This window comes from Lagopus muta, chromosome 7 (assembly GCF_023343835.1).
Source record: "Lagopus muta isolate bLagMut1 chromosome 7, bLagMut1 primary, whole genome shotgun sequence".
In the NCBI taxonomy this organism is placed as follows: Eukaryota; Metazoa; Chordata; class Aves; order Galliformes; family Phasianidae; genus Lagopus; species Lagopus muta.
This window is the reverse complement of record NC_064439.1, coordinates 23,255,075-23,279,117: the sequence shown is the minus strand read 5'-3', so window position 1 is coordinate 23,279,117 and position 24,043 is coordinate 23,255,075. Positions and strand designations below refer to the sequence as shown.

At 39.4% G+C, this 24,043-nt stretch overlaps 1 protein-coding gene across 2 annotated transcripts in view; it reads right to left on the bottom strand.

Moving 5' to 3' along the window:
- Window positions 1-24,043, bottom strand: part of LOC125695741 (probable acyl-CoA dehydrogenase 6) — a 78,948-nt gene that overhangs the window by 24,963 nt on the left and 29,942 nt on the right. Inside the window, exons 3-5 of one of the 2 annotated variants that reach the window (XM_048950618.1) lie at window positions 15,276-15,362; window positions 9,082-9,211; window positions 1,967-2,073 (exon numbers count right to left, since the gene is read on the bottom strand). In XM_048950618.1, coding sequence (XP_048806575.1) covers window positions 1,967-2,073; window positions 9,082-9,211; window positions 15,276-15,318 — 280 coding nt within the window. In that variant the 5' untranslated portion in view covers window positions 15,319-15,362. The remainder of the gene's footprint in view (window positions 1-1,966; window positions 2,074-9,081; window positions 9,212-15,275; window positions 15,363-24,043) is intronic. The other variant, XM_048950617.1, reaches the window with a different exon arrangement.

Sequence of the window (24,043 nt, the reverse complement as noted above, 5' to 3'; positions counted from 1 at the left end):
TTAATTAGCAAGAAGGGAAGATGGCTCTGGATCATGCAAGGAGATTCATAGCCCCTTCATTTAACTTCCTCCATGTAATGCTGCAACACAATAGAAAACACAGCAATGACACCATAGTAGCAAAGTCCTAGGTTGCAGCAAGTAAGAACATGCTCAAATATGACAGCCATGGACACAGAAACAAAGAAATTTATTTACCTTCAGAAGGCCCCAGGTACACAGGAATCTCCAATAAGATACCCTTGCCTCCACTGCCAACTCTTAAATGAGATCTGAGAAGGGGAGGATCCTGGCTGCACCCCTTCCTGTCACTCAGAAGCATTGCTTGCACCTGAGCTCCCCTGGCCCCTTCCCACCAATCACTGGTTAAAGCCCTGACTTAGCATTTCTTAGCATTTCTGCTACGCCCCATTAACTCCCTTTGGAAAAGGCACTTGTTGCACCTCTTTGCTGTAATACTTAATAATCAGTTATCTGTCTTGAAAAAAACAGTGTGATCTGGAATGAGTAGATGGTCATAGGCATTGGTTTTGCTGACCAAAAACTTCTGTTAAATTTGTTGATTTTTGTAGAAGTAGTAATCTCTATAATTTGTAAGAGCACAGTATGTTCAACTTAGCCATTCAAAATAGCAAGATGTATACAGTGGTTTCTTGTCATTCTCTTTTCCTTTAAGCACACATTCCACAATCAGGTGAGACATCTCCTACTATAAAATCTGCTGTAATTTAATTATCTACTGTCTCAGGCACTTCAGAATGGTAGGTTGACTTGTTGATGTTTTTAAACATATTCTCGTACTCAAACAAGAAAAACAGTTTCATGCAAAGTAACTAAATCACAAAGCTCATACATTTGATATGGCAAGTTCTTCATTATTCCTAAATAAAATAATTACCCATTCAGAGACAGAAATGACTGGACGGGGTGAGGTAAGAATGAGGTAGAGGAACTTATTGCAAAAGTGTGATGCCATCAGTTTCAGAAGGGACTAGCTCTGCAATCTGTCCACATTCAGTGGGGAGGTCTGTATTAAGGAAGTGCAAGCCTTGTCCATTTGAACAGGGCAAAACTGTATCACATACTCCTGTAGGTTTGCACAACTAATGGTGACAGTGCAACTGGAGTACACCAATCGGGAGCTTGGACAGAACAGGCCAGACAGCAGAAGGACAAAAACACTAGAGAAATCCAGGGTCAGCCTAACAGCTGAATACTGACCTGTTCTGCTCAGCCTACATCTATTTATTCACTGACAAACACATTCAATTTATTTGCTTTTGAATGAATCAGATGTTTGTGGGGATGCCAACACAAAAAGGACATGGAACTGTTGGAGAGGGTCCAGAGGAGGGCCACAAAGATGATCAGAGAGCTGGAGCACCTCTCCTACGAGGACAAACTGAGAGTTAGGGTTCATCAGCCTAGAGAACAGAAGGCTTCAGGGGAACCTTGTAACAGCCTCCCCGTACCTGAAGGGGGACCATAGGAAAGCTGGGGAAGGACTTTTTATAAGGGCATGTAGCAACAGAACAAGGGGAAATGGCTTTAAACTGGAAGAGGGTAGATTCAGACTAGATATGAGGAAGAAATTCTTTACTGTGAGGGTGGTGAGACACTGGATCAGCTTGCCCAGTAAGGTGGTGGATGCCCCCTCTCTAGAAGCATTCAGGGCCAGACTGGATGGGACTTTGAGCAACCTGGTCTAGAGGGAGGTGTCCCTGCCTATAGCAGGGGGTTGGAATTAGATGATCTTAAACGTCCCTTCAAACCCAAACCATTTTACAGTTCTTTGATTCTATGTATTACTGCTCCTAGAATATTACTTTTAACTTTTTTCACTATTTCAAACTTTCTTTTGTATTTCTTATAAATGCTGACAATAAGAGCAGGCATCAATGAAGCCAGATTCCTTCCCCTGAAATACCAAGCGGTCTGAAATTGGTAGTTTGCTAGGTTAACTTACTTGCAACGTCTGATCCAGCTCCAGGTTCACTGATTCCCAAACATGCCACAAGATCTCCAGATATAGTTGGTGCGAGGAACTGTTTTTTCAACTCATCAGAACCAAATCTGCAACATAATAAAAAGTCGGGATATTAAAAGCTTTTCAAGGTAAACTTTATTTACAGGCTACTCACAAATTTTCTTTTACTCAGTGATCAATTTGTGACTAGGTAAAATCTATCCTGAAGTAAAAAAGAGAAGGGACTTTGTGCAAAGCTATGAATCAATCTTCACTGGAAGCGCAGCCACAACCATTTTAAACAAGGCTTATACAAACATCTTACTTCGAAGGAAATTTGTGGTTCTAATGCTCCAAATCTTATCTTTATGACTGCTGCATTGAGAGCTATCAAACATAAAGAAATGTTGGCTCCTCTCTCTGCATACCTTCTGGTTTCTGTACCATCTCTTTGCTAGGTTTTAGTAGTGACTAAGAAGTCATGCTTCTTGTCAAAACAGTGACCAAGACAGCAGCTAAATCTGCCAGCTGATGAAAAAGAAACAATATGTGCATGTGATAAAACCTTTCCCCTCAGGAACCTAATCTTAGCTTCCTAGGAACCTAATCTCACAAAACACCTAAACTCAGTGCTCTGGGCTACCAGCTGCCTGCCCTGTACACCCACACGAGGAGGACCAAACCTCTTTTTGTGACACCACGAGCTTTAGTAGAGCAGGGTTGCTACTTCTTCAACAAGATGGTAGAAGAACCAAAGGCACACCTGGGGACAGAAGGGAGCTGCTGAGTCCCAGTCCCTGGGAGAAATTAAGAAGCACTCTTGGACAGGGAGGAGGAAAAACAAGGATGAACAGTCTGCAGAAGGACAGTTGTGTTGCATCCAGTAGTGAAGCAATGCCTGTCTCTCCTTTGTCCTTTCCCCTTCAAAAGGCAGAAAGGCTGCTGAGGGTCAACCAGCTCTCCCCAGAAATGTCCCTCTTCCCCTGTAGGATGTCGGCAAAGGAGCTTGAGGGCTCTTGTGTAACAGTGCCTTTTTTATTAAGGCTCCAAGAAACAGTGACTCCTTCTCCTTCACTGAAAGAGATTTTTTTTTTCCCTAAATTTAGCTGCTTTTACCCATTCAAAATGTGGTTTCATGGTTGATTTTTTTCTTAACCAACTTTCAAGTTTGGCCTTGGAGCCTGAATGGTTAGCTCACACTCTTGTTCTTAAACCTCTCCTGTCCCAAAAACAGAAGTCCTTGGATTGTGAGACCTCTCCTCTGTGAGCAGAAATCCGTAACAGCCAGGAAATAGATGTTTTACAATTAGTGATAATGTGCCCTCCTAGCTAAGAGGCTTCTCAGGTCAGTGTTTCAACTGATCTTTGGCTTGCCAGCTGCCTAAGCAAGCTGCAGCTAGCTGGGCTCTTCTACAATACTGGCACCATACTTCCAAGGCTGACCCTTTCTCTCTGCTTTCTGCCACAAAGCAGTCAGAGACCACAGGAAGCCAGAGACCAGAGTGGGAGCTGGCAGACACTCTCCCTTTGTGCACGCAAGGAGCTCAGCTCCTAGTGCTGTCCTGGCCCATAACAATCACAGCTGCAGTCCCAAATAAATACAAGAAGTAAGCTTGCAGTGTTCAATCCCCTGGTCTGTTATGCAGTGTAGTTGTTTTTTCCATAGAACATGATTGTGTGTGGCCAACTGAGAGCACTCTTTAAACAAAACAAAAACCAAACCAAAAACAACATAAAAAATTAGATTATAAGACGAACTGGCAGCACTGCCTATTAGGGTGTTCTGGCAATGCTTACTGATGCTTAAAACTTTGCCAACCTTTAGTTATTTGAATAGAGGATTTCCATGGCAAGAACTTTCCTCAGAAAGAAAATGTTTGGGATTTGACAGCTTTGTTTGCTTGTTTTAAATTCCAGAAAAAAGTTCAGCTCTTCCCGAAAATGAGGCTGGAGTAGAAGTTATTTTGTAATTAAAAAAGTAGTCTGCCAGTGTTACCTTCAGAAGATCATGCTCTGCAGGAAGGATGTGCAGCCCAGCAAATGGCCAGCTATTGTGTTAGAAGTATATTGCTTCTGTTAAATTCTACCCACCTTAAATACATCCTGGAAAGGTATCAGGTTTGCATAAATGCAGTGTTCACTTCTTTCCAGTTTAACAGCTCCAGCATGAGAAAACTATGCAACGAGACTTGCTCTGACTCAAGACAGACCAGATTATGTCTCCCTTCTGGGCTGAGATCATACCCTCAAGCATAGGGTCCCACATCATTAACTATGAAGCATTAACATCCATCTCAAAGTCATTTTTATGCAGGTATGTACCTATAGATACACACACAGAGTCCATGGGCAATTAATTAGAGCTCCTTACTGACACTGGGTAATCCAGAAGTTCCACATGTGAAATTCTAATACATGAAGAACTACATGAAAATAGTCCACACTTTGTGAGTAATATTAGTTGAATGTCATGAATATAGACACAAAAATGACAGTGATAAACAACCTTATAAATGGTGGGAAAAGGTGAAAGAATTATGATGAAATACAGATGTTAGAATGTATTCTTGATCCACCCAGTTTTGTTTACGTGCTCTGCAAATTAGAAAATGGAAGCCAGTTTTGTTAATCTCAAATATATAAAAAATACTGTTTCTGACAGGTTTGATTGCTATATTGAATGAAAATATATCTATTGCACATCACTGTTCTGACTTAATTGGGTCGATAATCACCTTGTTAGAGCTGCAGATCTCATTCACTTTTGTTTCTTATTCTTCCTAGAAAAAATGCTAAGCTGAATTGAATTAATTAATTAAGCATAGGAGGTTTTGAGTAGAACTGACACTGTTTGATTCATGATTAAGTGCAAACTGAAATTTTGAATATGAACAACTTGCAGGCAGCTCTAGCACAGCTCTCAGCATTTCTTGCTGAGATCAATGAAGCTTTCTTGCTGGAGCTTAAACATTTGAGAAATATAGCCTACTCCAAATTCTCACATGGGCCTCTGGACCTCTTGAAAGGGAATATAATACTCCCCCTGAATGCAAGAGATTTTCTAACCAGTCATTTCAAGAACAGTTGTGAGAGACAACATTGATCCTGATGCACATTCACATATTCAACAGGGCTGAAGGTAGGCATTAATGGTGCAGCAACTTCAAAAGAATTATTCAACATCAAAGCAAAATAAAGCAAAAAAAGCTTTCAGGTGATCTATGCATTATTCTATATTATGTCAAAGATGACACAGGAATTCACTCGTGGACTTTCCAGGAATAGAAAGATTTCCTTCACCCAAAGAAGGTCACTCTGACCTATGATCACTTAATAGCAACAGGTGAATTTCATCCAGTTCCCTCTCTATTCTGTTCCCATACTCAAACTATTAAGAATACATTTGCCACGTGCCATGCTTTTGCATGATTTCTGTGTATCCTGCACAGGCTTCCTACCATCTAAGTCTAGTCCCAGCTCAGCAGTATTCCTTGGGTCCTCAATGTACACGGAAAGAAGCAAGAGAAGATGAAAGGCAATAAATTTTCCTTACAGGCAGGGAAAGAAATGCATGGGGAACAGCATCAAGCTCCCTCAAGCAGTGGGAAAGCCTCCTTAGGATCAGCAATTTGGCTTTCAAAGGCTTTAAAAGAATCCATGCTGCAATCAGCTTTCTTTCTGTAAGTCTGTATTTCAGTTGAGATAAGAAGACATGCAAGTTTAAAAACACCCACGTTTACAACATTTATTTACTTATCGTAAAAGGCAGCATAAGGAAAAAAAAAATAAGAAAAATATACTCTGGCTCCCAGTTTTTATCAAGGTTTTAAGCTTGAATTATTTGAAGACTATATGAAATAAATTGCTCAGCTTGAGCTGCAGAGAGATTCTGAAAAGAAAACAGATGGGAAACCCAGGAGCCCCTTCTGACTATTCCAAGGGTTCTGGTAAAGAATGACTCCGTCAATCTTCTATTTATTTAGGAATGCACTGAACTACTTATTTAGTTTTGCACTGAAGTGCAGACATTGTGAAAGAGGAGTCAAATTAAAGATTACCTTCTTCAGAGAATGCGGTTTTTAGCATCACTGGTGTCCTGCTGCTCCCCCCCACCAGATAGGCTGCAGAATGGCCAGCTGTCACCATAGCCTGCAGCACTCTCAGAGATAAGGACAGCAGTGTGACTGCTTCCAGAGAGGATAGTTAGGAAGCAGCTGCTTGGCTTCACACTGCCCCAGAGTACCCATATCACTGTGGTCGTGGAAGCTCTTCTACCATGTCTGCACCCAGATGTGGACAACCTCTAACTTTCCACAGGAGTTACCAGCACAGGCTGCTCTACCCAGTGTGGGCACACTGCTTCTGGTCTGTGCCAGCTCCAGGCTTGGGAGGAATTGGCTTACAGCTCCTGCACCCCAGAAGGGCACAAAGGAGACTTGGAAAAATAGGACAATGAGCACTGGTGGTAGAAATATTTTAGATCTCAGAAGTCAGGCTTCTCAGATAACTTTTCTGTTTCTCCTCACTTACTCTGCAGCAGTCTCTGTGATGGCTCAGGACAAGCCCAGCATGCAAACAAATTCAGTGCCAAATGACATGGACTACACAGGGTTGCTGAAGGAGCACAAAACCGAGTTTCTCCTAAGCTGAGCTTGAGGGCAAGCCACGCAGCTGTCAGATCACCTCTTCCCATTTTCACCATTTCTCCAGATGATTCAGCAGACAATCCAGCATTCCAGAACCACTATTCTTACTGTCAGCTGTAACTTATTTCCCTTACAGCAAACAGGAACAGAGACAGTAACATCTTCGTGCTTTTGACACTAATTCTCAGCCACTGTTCAGCACAGAGAAAGTCAATGAAATAGAAAAGCAGCCTTCCCACTGAAAAATCCTCACTATTCTTACTGTCTTCCTATAAAGTTTAGTGTCTGTTGATGAGATAAAAGAGCTTTATGCTGATGTGGTTATGGATGTGTCACATTATAGGTTTTTTTACAAGCCCAGGAAACAGCATTTCATTCACTGCTTCAGCTGAAAGCTGCTTCCTCCGCTCTGCTTGTAAGCATGAAAGCAAGAGAGGCACTTTATCCAGAATGAATTTGAAAGATCTGACAGAGAGTTATGTTCAGAACCAGACACATCACAGGCCAGGTCACTGTTGACAGAACATTATGTATTTTGTTCTCAAATTTAGAAATGCTACTGCTTCACTTAGAGGCATCTGAAAATAACAGAGCAGTCAGTCTGGGCTTCTTTCAGTAAAGCACAGTTATTTTCTTCAGTAATTGTCTGCACAATAGAAGTGCACATAATTCAAAATCTGCAGGGTTGCTTCCAAGTGCGATCATGCATATAGTCTTCTGAAGGTTGTCAGTAAAAAAAAACAACAAAGAAGTGAAAGGTGGAAAGACCATGAACAGGCAAGCAGGTATGAGTAACATTTTCAAAACCTGCTTAACGAAACCCAAATTTGGGAAAGTCAACAAATGGCTTTCAGTCTTCTTTTAAATTATTTTTCAGGGTATGATGTTTGATTTCTGTATTAGCTTACTTTGTGCATCATCGGTGCATCATCTATAACAAAACTTAGCTAAAAAATTCAAATTCAAAAATTCCAAATTCACTTTCTGTGAACATGGGCAATGCGTCCTGGGCAACCTGATCTAAATGTGTATGTTTGGTGGCCCTGCTAGGCAGGGGGGTTAGAACTACATGATCCTTGAGGTCCCTTCCAACCCGGGTGATTCTGTGATTCTGTGAACATCCTCTTTAGGATCTGACACAAATGTATGTAATTTCATTGCTGTACCAGAACAGAGCAACATAAAGCCAAAAAAACTGCAGAGGCAGAAAATTCTATCTTCTTTCACCTGCAGATTTTCCTAAAACTTTGAGAATAAAAGGCTATCAAGGAGGCAAGATCTTTTAAAATATCAGTGGTTTAGTGTTGTATTTTTTTTCCTCCACTAGACTATAAATAAGTCTGTTGCAACAGACATAATGACCTCCACACTTTCAGCAAGATTTTGGTGCATTACACAAAGGAGAACAGAATTTCTAAAAAGATATTCTATGGTTAAGATCTCCAAAGTCACACATAGCTAGTAGAAGAATAGACGGATGAATGGATGGGTGGATGACTGGGAAGAGAGTCCAAATTCCAGTTGGATTTAGAAATATTTTCTCTAATAGAATGAACAAACAAAACTAACCAACACTGAAAAGCTTTTCTGTGCAAGTACTCTCTTGTATATCTGTTTAGTAATGAAAAAAATCTGGCTTCATAATCATTATTTGAAGTTAATTCCCACCACCACCACCTTCCAGAGCTTTTAGATGAACTCATATTCCAGGGGCAAACTGCTGGAGCAGTTTGTCATGTGTCACTTCCCTCTAGTTTTGCAGACTGTTGTTTTGAGGCAGAATGTCTGTGAAGGTCAAGATGGAGAAGCAGGCAACTGCTTCTTACTGGGGGAAGGAAAAAAAAGACTGTAGGAGCTTGAGTGAAATAAAGTGATAAAAGATGAACACTGACATGAGCTCATGAAAAAAAGTATGATGAGTAATTGACTCGAATGGGAGTGTTCAGGCAGCATAATATGTGCTAACATTTTAGCAGGATTTACACCAATCCTGATAATTATTTCCAAAAAGTCAGAGCTGGCAAAGAACACCTTGAAATACTGGGAAAAAGCAAATAAATGTTAAAACACAATTAGACTCATTCTAATAATTACTACTAAATGTGACCTTAGTATGACTGCACTGGGATATCCAGGTAAGAAAAAAAAGCGTTAACATGGATTCTGGAATCATGACTGATTCTAGCACCAAGGTTCTGTGTTTGGAAACAGATAACTTACTATTAAACAAGGCCTACCTTTATTATATAATACTCTAAAATTAAAAATGTGCATTCTCTCCCCTAAATTAACCTGTGTGAAAGACAGGTAGAAAGAATGTCCATTTCTGAAGCCTTACTAAAGAGCAACTACAACATAATCTGGGCAGTAATGTTTCCTCCTACTCTAAAACATGTGGTTGGATGTTTTTTTAAGCTTAAACACACAACAGTTTGAGCTTTAGGTTAAACTAAACATTTTGAAAATTACCTTGTTAGCGCAGGAGTGGCCATGCCAACTTGCACCCCAATAGCCATAGGGATACCTCCACACCGGATACTTCCTAGCTCCTCTGCCACTGCAATGCTATAGGAGAAGTCCAAGCCCATTCCACCATATTCTGGGGGGAAAAAAAAATAAAATCTATCACACTGATGTTATATATTCCATGGAAAAAAAAAAAAAACATCTGTCACAGTGATGTTCCACATAGGCATAAATGACAAGAAAAAAAATACTGCTACTGCAAAAACTTGCCAACTGCAATTTACTGCTAACTTGTAAGTATTTGATTTTATCAGACTTCATTTCAGAAAAGTGATGTCACAGTTTTCTTTATAAACCCTAAACTTAAAATTCTGTATCCGGTCACCTCTGGATATGTTACATATCATACTTTTACTGGAAAGGGCAGAAAACAGTAATTGCTGCTGAAAATGACATCAATAGGAAAAATCACTTTTTCTAATGAAGAAATTTCCACAAAGATGTGCTTATATTATATTTGCTCTCATCCCCCATTGCACTCCAGTGGAACCATCTTTCTCCCACTGAGCAACCAAGTTAACAGAATGCAAGACCGTGTGCAGATGGTGTCCACATGTGAAGTTGCCTCTGTAGCTCAAAACTCAATGTTAAACAGAAGCACAACACCAAACAGGCATACTTCATATCCTGGCACCTGGTCATTGCTGTCATTAAAGCATTTTTCATTAATACAAGGTTGATGGCCCAGGGCCCAGGGTGTTCTTCCTCCCTGCATTCCATTCTGCAAATTCAATTAAAGAGGATATTATTCTTCATCTCCTTCCCCGGCCCAGCACTGATAAGCCCCCACACAGAGTAACAGAACAGTTCTATGCTTCTATGACGGATGAAGTAATTTCTATCTGCACTAAATAGCTTTTATTCCAGAGGAAATACTGAGTGAAAGAGCTGACTGTTGGACGTCATTAGTTGACTGAGTAGTTCTGGTTGCATAGTTTTCCTCCTTTTTAATCTTTTTTACTCATTTGAAGGCCAGATAAGAAAACGTCAAATAAACAGATATACAATTTCCCTCCCCAGTACTATCTGAACTCACTTCTCTTCTGATCTTAGACATTTTCAAAAAACACCATTAATTAAAATCAAAAACATCACAGTGCACACAAACAGTACTTTGTATTCTATCATCTATTTCCTAATCTCACAGAGAGTGCCTTTGCGTATCCTTTTCTACAGAGAGAAGGAAAATGGTAAGTGGAAAAGACTAAATGTGAAGTTTAATTTTCAGTCTGAATAGTCTGGATTATCAGCATTACATAATAGTTACCTTTCAAAATTTTTATCTGAAAATAAAGCAAGTTTCTTAAAAACATAGGCAAAATTTAAATTCCTACTAGGAGCTTCTGCAGTACAGTGAGAAGACAGTATCTTGGGAGGAAGGTAGACATCCTCACCACCCAAGGTGCTCCACCACACATCCACACCACATTCACCATCACTGAGGTAGCCCATGGCAGCCCACAGCTTCCTTCAGAACAAGCACTCACCTCACACCAAACAGAACAGCTAGATCTTCTCATTTCCACCTCCTGAAGAGATAATAGTGAACGCTGTACAAAGTAAATGCTTAATTCTGAAAACAGAATTTTTTCTGTTGGTGGGCAGGAGGGTTATATTCATCAGTTCCATATACAAAATGATACTTTCTACAGTTATCTATCCAGTGCTGCAATGCTACTAGGTTGATATAATTTTTGTTCAGAAAAGCAAATATTGTGCCCAATATCATTTTTGGTGAAAAATCCATGATTGCTTTAGCAATCAAACCAATTCCAGCTTTGATTGGTTTTACTATATGTAAATATGACCACGTCAAACATTTCTAGGGTAAATATTTCATTTAAATTGAGCTGATTGATGTTGAGAGAACTGTTTGGCTATATTTCCATTTTTAATTTGCAAGAAATATTGAAATAACAAAGTGAAGCAAAATCAGGCAGAAAGTCTAATGCACCAACATATATATAATTCAAAACAGGTAGAACAATGCAACTCTGCTATATTCAAATTGTTGCTATTTTGCTGACAATAGCACAACTTCCAGCTGTTAAACAGATTCATACGCTATCTTGTCCACTGTTTGACTTCAGGTACTTACATAAGGAAATCAAATTATAAAACTCAAACTAAGCACATGTGAACATGCACATAAACAGAAGTTCTACACTGCAGTCCATGGGAGGGACCCGCGCTGGAACTGAGGAGACATGTAAGAGGGTAGGAGTGATAGACGGGTTGCTATGGACTGACTGCAGCCCCCACATCCACTGGCCTTGTGCTATTTAGAGCTGGGGGAGGAGATACAGGAGCTGGCAAAGGAGTGAAGTTTGAACTTTGGAAAAGAATGTGATGTTTTGTCTGTTTTGTCTATTTTTTTTTTCCCCTTCGCTATACAAATCTATTTTAATTGTCAATTAATTAAATTTATTTTTCCTAATCCAAATCTGCTTCAACAATGATGGTAACTGGTGAGCAATCTCTCTGCCTTTATGTCAACAATGTGCTACACTGGTAAATACAGTAGACATTTTTCTCATCATGTGAAAATAGGAAAATCTATACAAACAAAAGTGGAACAGCAGCGAAATGCACCACATGGGTGTGGGCCTTGCTAGAGGCATGAACATGTTTAAAGAGGGTCTATGACACTGCTTTAGAGTGCCTGAGCAATGTATTTTAAACCAGTGGCTCATAGCAGTTGCACCAGTTACCCTCTGAGGACCAAAGACTCCCTCACAAACCTGTAAGCCAGCCTTATTTTCTAAATAGTCATGAACATGTAATACAACTAACTAGCAGTGTACCATCTGCATGTATCTTCAAACTCAAGATAGCAGAGCTCTCTAGAAATCACAACGAAAACCTAAACTGTATGTAAACATCATTACAGGGAAGGGAAGGCTAAGCTGCAAAATACTGACAGCAAAAAAGAAAGAAGCACAGGGAACAGTAACTGTGTGAAAAGATGCAGCAGACGCAAAAGAAAAATGAAAATCCAAGATTGCGTGCTGCCCTAAGCACCAACTGATGCATCAGCTCCAACTCAGAGTAACTTCATGCAATCACTGCTCAAAGACCCCTCAGTCTTTTTTGCCTACTTTTAAGATGATTATTTTTCCCCTTCAGAACCAACCTAACACCAACTTCACAAACACCTACTTAAACTCTCCTGCAGTTTCTTTCTTTTTTTTTTTTCTTCTTTGAGGTTAAAAAGCACAGATCCCAGTTATTATATCTTTAAATACGTCAGTCCAACTGAATACCACAGCATGAAGAAAATAGGAAACAGTCACATGGAAAAATGAAATCAGGAGGTATATTGGCTGAATATCACATCTCCTGAGCTTTGATGGCAAAGTCATGCAACTTCTCATGTGATTTCTATTTGAGCGAGCTCATAAACAAGGCATAGCCTTGGTTTCAAGAATATCAACTCTGCAGCCTCCCTGCTGCTTGCAGCCAGTCCACCAGCATGAGCTGCCAGAGCCCTTTCACACACTGAGCACACACATTACTTCAATCTGCTGCATTTGCACCCAGCTTAAGTTCATAGAATCATACAATATCCCAAGTTGGAAAGAATCCAAAAGGATCATCCAGTCCAACTCTTGGCTCCACACAAGACCATCCAAAAATGAGATCAAACATCAGGTTAAGTTTGCAGATCGATAAGTTATGGATTTGAGCTTTATTCCCTTTGCTCTTCTCCAGTTTGAAGGTTGCCTCCCTCCTGCCAAGCAGGCACATGTCACACCAGCATTCTTCAGCAGGGCACGTGCCAACCCAGTCCTCCTCACAGCACCATGAGTTCTCCCAGGTCCTAAGGTTTGCTTTCAGGTAATCTGTTATCCCACATACAATGTGCTTGCCCTTCCAAGAGAGTAACTGCACAGGTCTCAGCCACCTTCTTTCAAATGCCTACATTCATCCTGAACTGAACATTAATTGATTAATATTAACATTACAAATAATCTCACTCAACAAGAGTAGTGCAGGTACAGCATCTTTATGCACTGCTGGTATGCTACACAGGACTCTTCCTCTCACAAAAAGAAGTATAACACTATCACATTACTGTGCATTGGAGCACATCTTCCTCCATGAGGATCTGAAGAAGTGTGAAAACATAAATAGATATTTTAAGGAACCTGCAATAAAGTACAGTGAAGTACAGACACACAATATGCTATAAGTGAAAAGGTCAAAGCAAACAGGAATCGATTAAACAGCAGATAGCAGACAGAGCCCAAAGAACTCCAGTTACAAGCACATATATTTGTGAGGACTTTTTGGGTGCTTTCTGAAATGGTGTCAAGATCGGAAAGCAGAAGAAATTGCATGCAGTTTTGTTGCATACCCTCTGACCAAAAAGCAGGCTAATTATTTCCATTTCTGCAAGGCTGCAGGACACACAGGCAGTATTCAAAGCATCCAGAGCTCATTCTGGGCTGTGTTCTACATAAATAATTGACCTGAGAAGCAATATTATGTGAGCCAGGGATTAAACGTTTATTAAATTTACTACATATTAACATTTCTATGCCAAGACTCAACATGAAGGCTGACTATTTACTAGCTCAAAATTGCATTTAATGTTCTTTCCTACAAAAGCTTTTATTTGAATTCAAGCTGATAAGTAGCTTTTTGGGAACTCATATTTGTCTGATAAGGAGAATGTTAACCAGTCAGTTCGCGTGGTCGCGTACGAAGACATAATTTTTTACTAGATCACATTCCAAAACTTTCAATCTCCACAAGGTACTATAGACTGAAAGGGTGTGTAGAGAAATTTGAGAAATGCCGGCTTTGAAAAAACTCCAGCAGAAAAAGGCTTTAGGAATGTGTGTAGTGAATAAAACAATGAAGTTCGGATATCTTCTGGAGACAGCAAAGCCAGCAAATGAGGTTTATTTCAGCAGCACAGGATTCAAAACAAAAACCCACCACAGGAAGCTTCCACAGGACTTCGATTAGTGCAGGATGTGCAGGACCAAGTGATATTCCAGTGGCTGATTCCCAAAGTCCATGATGAGCTGTGCCCAGATACCAAACCCTACTATGCCTTCCCAGAACACCTGTCACACTGTAGATCAACACATTCTTAGCATAGTCACAGACAACTATGAACTGATGTCCCTCTGTCATTAGGTAAAGGAAAACAACACAAAAACATCCCTATTTCTGATCACATTTTCAGTTTTCCAGAAAACATCATGAGTATGAACTGTAAAAAAAAAACTGTAAAAAGACTGTAAAAAAAAAAAAAAAAACACAAGAAAAATGAACGATTTCTTTATGACATGAAATTCCATTCCCATTTCAGTTCATTTGTTTGCTTGTTTTTCTGAAGTAAAATATAAAAGAAATAATAATTTTAAAAAAAATCTGGGATGAAAATGGAAGATTTTGCACTGTCATTGCAACAGAGCATTTCTTCCTTTTCGCCAACAAAATCAACATTTTGATAAGTGACATTTCCCTACTTGATCTATGCTCAGTAATTTTAATGGAAAAAAATTAATTAAAAACTTTGTCTCAAGGAGTGTGGACAAACACTTTAAGCACTAATCTAGAACTCAAAATACCTGTTCTCATTTCTACCTCTGATGTTGTGTACATCCTTTCCCTGTTATATAGTAAAATAGATCATCCTTCTCCATTTGTAAAAAAGCTAACACAACAGAATTCTAATCTGAACTGCAATCTCCAATGGGAAATATATTATCTCAAATATATTATCTCACTATTTTCTTTTATGTACCTTGAAATTGGAGGGCATGTCTTATAGGAGACACTTACCACAGGTGAAAGGACTTCCAGTACAGCTCAAAGCATGCCAGAAATCAAATCCTCCATCTAATACTATTTTCTTCAAAAGAACTTTCTACTCAAAATATTACATAATTTCTACAAGCAGTCCATCATCTTTGGTGCTATACTACAAAATAAAAAAAAAATATTCAGATTATCTGTCTATTCTTTTTGAATTGGTTCTTAAGTCAGTGACAATCAGCATTGAAGGCAGTTACAGCCAGGAAAAGCAAGGCATTCCAAGTGGGAATGACAGCACCAGCTGCAGAGCAGATAAAGCTGTAGCACGGTTTTTTAAAGAAAAGACATGTCAAGCTATTACATACCTAAGAGATAATGTTCCAACTGACACAATGAGGTCTGTAACATATATACCGAATGCTCTGTGACAGAAGGAACTTCTCTGTTCTTTTCTGTAGAAAAATGGGATGAGTTTTTAAAAAAGCCACATCCACAGAAAAGCCTATCTTGTATAAGTACCTTTTTAGTACATAGTTTAAATGTAATTTTTTACAATGGAAAAAGAACATTGATTTAGCCTGTAGGAAATTTAACTCTGTAGGAAATTGCATCTGCAGTTCTGAATGTTTAAATGCTTGCAGCTAAAGTCAAACCTGTCCTAATTGTGAATACTCTGTAAAACTTACACAGGAACTTGAGCAGGGATGTTCAGCATGCATGCAGCTGCCACTCAGGAGCTCTAAGAACATCAGAGACCACCTATTAATTTCAATCTTACTTTTTTTTAAAGTAGCTACACAATAAATCTTCTCTTAAATTCACATTGTTAAAATATCACACTGGAGTAACAGCAATAAATGTATTCTTCAGGAAAACAATGCCGTGACTATGTAGTCACATGGTACATTTGCAAAGAAATTAAATTTTATTGCATATGCTGAATAATTCTAGTGAAGCATATTAAATCAAAACACACGTTGCACTGCATATATCTCTACTTATGGGATGATTCTGAAACCAAGCTTTAAAGCACTCACATTCAAAAATAAAAGCAACAAAAAGAGCTTGTAGGTATAGAAGAAATTCCCCAAAACTAGGAAATCATTGGAGGAGGTGTTGGAAAACCTGTCTTAGAAGTGCTGCCAAATACCTGAGCAGTTACCTTCATGGCTCCATGATCTCACCGGTAACACACCTTCCTTTCACATCACAGGAGAAGTACCAGTGGGGCTGGAGCCATCACCAGCCTTCCCACATCGCTCTCACACATCTACTGGTAGATGGAAACTGGGGATGACGGAGGAGGGCTTGCTCATGATGGAAAACGCTCTTGTAAAAACTACATACTAAAACTACTGGCTTTTAAGTTTGTGTTGTACCATGCACTTCCCACTAGCTCTAGCTCATTGCAAAACAACATGAAAAACACGACAGGCTTGGCAGTCATCCAGCAGGCAGCAAGGGTTTATGGCACTGTCATGTGTGCAGTCTGTAACTGAGTAAATGAAACATCTGAAACCACAAAGACAGGGTCAACTTGTGGGTATGTAGGTGTAGGAATCTCCAGAAACAGAACCCACAATTATAACATTAGCACATGAAGGCTTTTTGGCAGGTGTTTGAGAGTTACATCTCTCTTTCCATCTCACAAGCTCTCCACGCCAACATTTTCAGAGGCATTATTTTGGAAACACATCCAACAGCCACAGGAGAGTTTCTGTGCTCTCCCAGCTGCCTCCAGCCAGCTCTGACACCACTGGCTGCTGCAGCCCATGCCCTCACTGAGCACAGCAGGGCAGCAGCAATGGGAGCAGTGCAGGACTGCATCACACAGGTACAGTTCGTTGTCATTGCACAGCTCACCGTGCAGCTCCTCCACTAAGGCTGCTGTGCAGCCTTTATTTCTCCCCCATGGTCTTCTAGACACTATTTCAGTTTAAAAAGTATTTTCCATCACCTTGTTTTTACTCAAAACTAACAGTGAGCAGAGAAGCAGTGGTTGTGCCTCCTTTCTCTCAGCTATGTAATTATCCTGAATCATGAAGTATGAGAAATTCTACACCCAAACCATTAATTTACACTCAGCTCTCCTTGTACATTCCAAGTGGTTGAGGATAGAACAAAACCACTGTTCTTTGAAGGCTGAAAGGCTTTAAAATTATCAGTAAGGTTTGAGATTATGTTATCCTTCACTGAAACAGCAGGAGAGTTATAAGAACTATTCCTCTAATGTGAAGCTGAAATTCCCTTTCCATTATAAAAAAAATAAAATAAAATAATAGAAAATTAAAGTATATTTAAATTAAAGTAGGACAATTTTTTTTCTGTCTGAAAAAGATCACAGTCCCTCCTAGGCTACAGTCTGATCACATCGGGTCAGGAGACATAAAACAAATCAAACAGGAATTAAAGCACATTTTCTTATTTCAGAAAATTAAGAAACAAAATAAAATACTGGCTCTTTTTAAGTATTTATTTTTTGCTTAAAGTATGCCAACATGGTAATGCCAACTGTAATAACAAAACTACAGACTTCTTGTTTTTATTACTACACTGCATACTGGTGAAGAGTCTTTTATTTCTTGTTTGGAAACCTTCTCACGTTCTGACTGTAGCTAATGCTTATTTCTGAATTTTAGAGTAATATTGATAAAGAATAGACTAAATTGAGAATTAATTAATTAAAGCATGACATGAAAAATGCACCAAATACAAGCTTACCTAAAGAGTAGGCTAAAACATCGACCTTATCAATTACACTTTCAAACAAACTGAGGCACTATTTTCAGCATTTTAAGGTTTACGTAAAAGAATCAGATCCATTTTCTTATTGTGACATTTCTTCTTATGTGTTAGGAATATTGTCTTAAAGAAAGAAAAAAAAACACCAAAGAAAACAAAATAAGAGAAGAAAGAGAGAAAAAGAGAATGAAAGAGAAAGAAAATGAAAGAAAATGAAAGTAAAAAAGAAAGTAAAAGAGGGAAAAGAGGGAGGGAGGGGAGGTGGGAGGGAGGAAGGAAGGAAGGGAGGGAGGAAGGAAGGAAGGGAGGGCCCAGCACTGGGTAATGCTGAGTATGGAGCCCTCACCTTGCAAATGCAGGGTGCGCCTAACAGCAGATGGTTTATGATGACAAAATTGTGTTTAAACAAAAGGGAGAAAACACCCCTACCTCTCACCCTTGTTTACATGATCATCCACCTTCATTTTTCATCTCCTTGCATAAGCAGAGTGGCCTTTTGCACATCTTTTCAATAAATGGCCAGTGAGGCAATTCTGTGGAAGCCAGCATACCATCACATCTTAGTACTTAGAAAACAACCTTTAGCGATTACATCACGATCCATAAAGCTGACAAAACGGCATAGAAGTGGATGGCATGGAAGGAGAAGGTAATTCAAAAAAATTACTTCTGTCATTTAAATTACTGTGTAGGTTACGGTCTCTACAGAATGGTAGATGCTGCAAGACTTACAGAGGTGTGATAAGTAAGTCTCTTAATAGAGGAATGACAAGGTTTTGCCACAAACTTGAAAAAGACACAAGATCTAAAAAAAAAAACCCAACAAACCTGAATCTGGGAAGAAGGTAATTATTTAAGGCAAACAATGGAGGAGTAATTTCAGAGAAGTACACGGGGAAGGAAGGCAGACAGATGGGTGGAGTGATGCTCTCCATCACAGAGAAGTACAAGGAAGGAAGTGTCCTGGCCGTTGTATTTTATTTTTAACCTTAATTAGGAGAATCAAGGAATGGAAGGAAATACGAATCCTCCTGGGCAATATGGTATGTGCTGTAACTGGAGATTCCTCTGGGTAAAGGAAACCCTTAGCATAGATGAACTGCTGCCCCTTCTGAAAGCAGAAGTCATCAGGAAAAGAATTTCTTACTCCTGGCACAGAGGTGATGGTCACTCCATCCTGCTCTCAGCATCAGTGCCGCTGTTCCTGCTCAAACATCATTTAGGTTGGATATTAGGAAAAACTTCTCAGAAAGAGCAGTGAGGCACCGGAATAGGCTGCACAGGGATGTGATGGAGTCACCATCCCTGGAAGTGTTCAAGAACCATGTATATGTGGCACTGAGGGACATGGTCAGTGAGCATGGTGGGGATGGGTTGGTGGTTGGACTGGGTGATCTTCATGGTCTTTTCCAACATTAATGATTCTATGATTCTATGTTTTACCTCCTGTTACTTCTCCTTCCCACAGCACAGAGTCACAATATCTGCATTGTGCCTGCAAAAGCTAGGAAATATCTGCTACTAAGAAGTCTTCTAGACTGCTACCTGAGCCTTCCTGAGAGAAAAGCCACTTTTAGGGGTGTTGGTGGTTGTTCCATAAAGTGCACTTTAAGTCTTCTGATCCCATAGACAGTCTAACTTAATTGTGGCTGAACGAGCTGTCACATGGTGACACATGAAAAACCACATGAGGAAATGACCATAAGGCTGATCTCTTATCTTTTTTTCTGTTTATACTTGAGATTACTTCTCATTATTCTTGTGATAAATGGCTTCACATCTTCCACTACTTTCAGTAACACCCCAAGAAAGATTTCTTTTAAAATAATATTTTTTAAAAAGTCAAGTTCTAAATGTTTTAAAGAAATTCACAAAAGAATTCACTGAATATTTATTCCAGAACTTAAAAATTATTTAAAATATATTGCAAATAATTCAATTTATAAAAAAATTACTGGAAATAATTCAGCCATAAATTGACTGTCTTTCTACATGCCTGCTAATTGAGAACAAGTTCCTAAACATACATGTGAAATTGTTTAATAAACACTTTCTCTAAACAAAGAATGGAGATAACGAAGACAAATTATCTGCTGTCATTAACAACCTGACATTCACTTTTCATTATCCACTGTGAAAAGTGACACTGTCCACTGAGAAGAGATTTTTATTTGTGTCTGTATCCAACTACAAAGGAAAATGTTTTTGCTGTTGATTACAAAACAGGAAGACAGACTTGAGAACAAGAGAAATAAAGCCAAGAAACTCTACAGATATGTTAAATACAAAATTAGTGCATGTAGATTAAAGAATATTAATTTCTTGAATTTGTAGCTATATAGTTCTCAAGTAGTAATGTTGACAATATGTTTTTATCCTTACTGCCTTTCCTAAACTAAGTTATGAAAACTTGATTTGAAATGACTCATTGCATTGCTATTTCACTGTTATTTTAAAGACAGAACCTTTACAGTAATTTCTAAGTTTCATGGAAAAAAAAATATTAAAAATCAGAACAAAAAAAAAAAAAAGGAAAAAAATCATAACAGATTAGATAGTTTTACAACATAAAAAGCATCACTGACAGTTGCAGCCTTAAGGACAAGAAGTCACAAATGCAGCTGATTCTGAACACATTTCTGTCACCTTGGAAAGGCCACACTGTAAAGTTAGCACTCTGCACCAGCTCTAAAAGTGAATGGTGCTGCTCGAAGTCTGCTGATGATGGCACTCCTTCAAACACTTCTCAACATATATGTATTGGTATGGTACTTTTTGATATTAGTAGAGTGGCTTTTGGTCATTCCTCCTATTACCTTCACTCCATGACTGAAGTCATGATTCAGAAGAAGGTAGATAATACATAGCCCAGCAGCCAGAAGATGAAAATAAAAAAACTAGGTCTTGACATATGACACAGATTTTCAACAGGGAGGCTAGGTAACAGCTAACCACTACAATAATCTTGCCACATTGCATGCCTTAGCATGCCAGCCATTCCCCTACATAACTTCCAGTGTGGTACCTTTTAAAGCACTTAGACATATACAACATTTCAACTGCTTTCCATTGTTTTTTTTAACCCTGACACACTGATTTTTTTTTCCTAGTAATTATCCAAATGTATAGCCAAGAAGTTTGTTATTCTTCACCAACTTTTTGCACGCATCTTGGATATGATCCATAGAGATCCAAAGGGCAAAGGCCAAAACCTGCTTCTCTAATTTATCCACAAGTACCAGATTTGATTATTTGATTTCTGCATGGAACTTTATTATCTACATTAAAACTGAAGGTGAATGACATATTCAAGCAGCTCCCTGCTTGCCATTGAATCTGAATTAAAAGTCAAAGGAATTAAAGAATCCCTCTAGAAGAGCTTATATTCTCCTGGCATTTAATACAAGTGGTATGTCTCTAGCAGTAAGTTTTCCAGCTTTTAATGAATATGTGAAAATCTCACAGTTTTGCCTAGAACCATAGAATCATAGTATGGTTTGAGTTGGAAGGGACCTTTAAGACCATCTAGTTCCAATTCCCTTGCCATAGGCAGGGACACTTCCCTCTAGACCAGCTTGCTCAAAGCCTCATCCAGCCTGGCCCTGAGTGTCTCCAGGGAGGGTGCATAAACGATCTGCTGGCAGTTTTTCTTCCTCTGTCATAAGCAGTTCGTCCTTCTCTCGTCTATGCCTGACATGCACAGGAATCACCCACGCCTTTAATCACTCCCTACCTCAGCAATGGAGCTCTCTAATTGCTCCTACAAATCAGCTCTTTGATCTTTCTGCATTTCTTCCCTGAACTCATTACAGTTTGCCAGAAACTTTCAGGCCAAGACATGCCCAAACAAGAGGTGCTATCCCAGTTTCATTCAGTGTCAGTAAAATAAACTGTTAATTTTGAACTTGAGTTCTTTTGTAGATGCAAATTCCCTTAAGCACAGGAAAAATAGGCTTCCTCTTTTTCAGGCATTCACTAGCGATCACGGTGATGGCTCTTGCAATAAGTGCGGCGCAGAGCTGCAGGCAGCAGTCTTGTAGCAAAGAGAAAAATGAAAATAAAGAGGGAATGAAATTCTGCTCTTGCTTGCATAAAAGGACAGTGATAGACTTCTGACAGCAGAGAGCGGATTAGTGCTGGTTACTGAGCTCAGAGATCTTCTAATGGCAGAGGCACTCCTGCATCGCAGCAAAGCTTTCCAACAGCCAAACAAAAGCAGCATTCCAAAATATAACTTCTGCAGATCAAAAGATGGCTTACTAAAAAAAAATTGAAATCAAGCTCACTATTTAAAAAAAAAATTAACTCTAGCAAAGCGAAATAAAAAGTCAGTATTTTTGGTATTTTTTATTTGTGCAAACTGAAAGCAACATAAGAAATAAAGCTGACTGAGCTAAATGAATGAAACCAGACCTAAGTTCCTTTTATTGCACTAAGCACAGCGTGTGCCAGGAAAAGCTCCTCCAAGAAAGATGCCAACAGCCACCCTTGGTCTCCCACGTGTTTCAGGGGACAGTTCTGCTTCCTTCATGGGGAAAGCATTACAGTGTGATGTTGAGAGACAAATGTGGAACAGCTCCAGCTCTGAGGTTAGGAGCGAGAACAAACCCTTCGAGCATGCTGCAGCAACACCTCCTGTGCCTGCAGTCTCTTCACCAACAAATGACCTCTTATCAATAAAGAAGTCTTCAGACTAACACCACAGGCAGGAACCAAGCAATCAGCAGGAAACAAACAAACAAACAAACAAACAAACAAACAAAACCCACAGCATTATTTTGGAAAAAAAATCAGTATTTTGCTTTTCCTTCTGAATGTGAGAGATCTTAGCCCTCCCCTTCTCATCATCTTCTGAGCACACCAAGAGTCTCCAGTGCATGTTCTTAATGTAATGCTCTCTGAGATTACTTAGCAAAAGCTTGCACAGAACTGCAACAACTACAGAGCATGAGTAAGTTTCCTCACTGTAACCAATCTGGCAAGTTCCCAAATTTCACTATGACACACTTATTGCAAATGTACAGTAATTTCCAGCTGCCCAGCAGTGAGAATGCAGACTTTAAGAGTGTGTAATTCTTCACTGAAGTTTCACAAGCTGATAAACTTCTTGCAAACGCTTCTCCAACCAGCAGTACCTTCACAGCCAAGGAAAAGGCACCCTAACCCTGTCACAAATAGGCCTTCCTCACTGGCCACTCACACCTGGAAACTTGACTAGGAAAGGGCCTCAGAAAAAAGATTTGATGCCCGACAGGCAATGCAATTGCCTTTCCATTTAAAACTCACATTTAAAAAAAAAAAAAACACAAACAAAAATGTCCAATAGTACTTAGTTAAAGCCTGGACAATATATGTACATGTGTCTTAAGACAATATTTTTATCATAGAATATCCCGACTTGGAAGAGACCCACAAGGATCACTGATTCCAACTCCTGGCTCCACACAGAACCACCCAAACATGCTATACATATTACCCATCTCTAAGTCTCTCTCACTCATGTTACAAACACCATCACAGAACAGCAGCACTGAAGACTCCCTTGGTGCTCCTGGCAGGACACTGCTGTGCCACCCACCTTTCTCTGCTCTGCAGATGACAACTAGGGGACCTAAAGGAAAGTGAGAGCTGTGCCTGACCTCAGCCCACACCTCAGCTCCAGCCCCAACCTGCATCGCACCCTGGGTCTCTACAGAGAGCGGCTTCCCACCGTCAGCCATCTGCAGTTCTGGGTAATTAGCAGGCGGAGCATTAGTCCAATTAGTTTCAAATTAAGTCTTTTAAAAACTCACGGAGAATTACAGCAACGAAGCCATGCTAATTAAATACTGAAGCAACAAGTGGAAATAAGTATAAGGGGAGGTTTCTCTATGCCCCACTCCCATTGCTCAAAGGATTTAAGGGCATTTGCTGGAATGCATTAATTGGTTCAGTGGGCTCCTCCTTTACCCTTAAGTTTTCTTTAATATATCTGGGCAGTGTAAAATATGTATAAATACATGAATAATGTATAAGGCACTGCTACTGAAAATATCCGCATAAAGATTTCCTTAGGAAACACAACTGCAGCTAAACCTTTTCTAAAATGTCAGAAAAGCTTCACTGTGGTGTAACTAACACAGAAAAAGTACATTCAGCAATAATAGCATACAATCTGAAAGCAATACTGAAACACTGTGTGAACAACGTGTGCAATATGTAGAAAAAAAGCATTCCTCCAAAGAGTAATACAATTATTCTTCACCCAATAATCAATATATGCAGTATTACAGTAGCCCAGAAATATAAAGTGAGAAGCATATTTCATGAAAAATGAATCAGATGGGTAACTTGACAGTGATCACTGAAACACAGAGGATAAAACCACCACTGAAAGTGGAAAAGGGGTGAA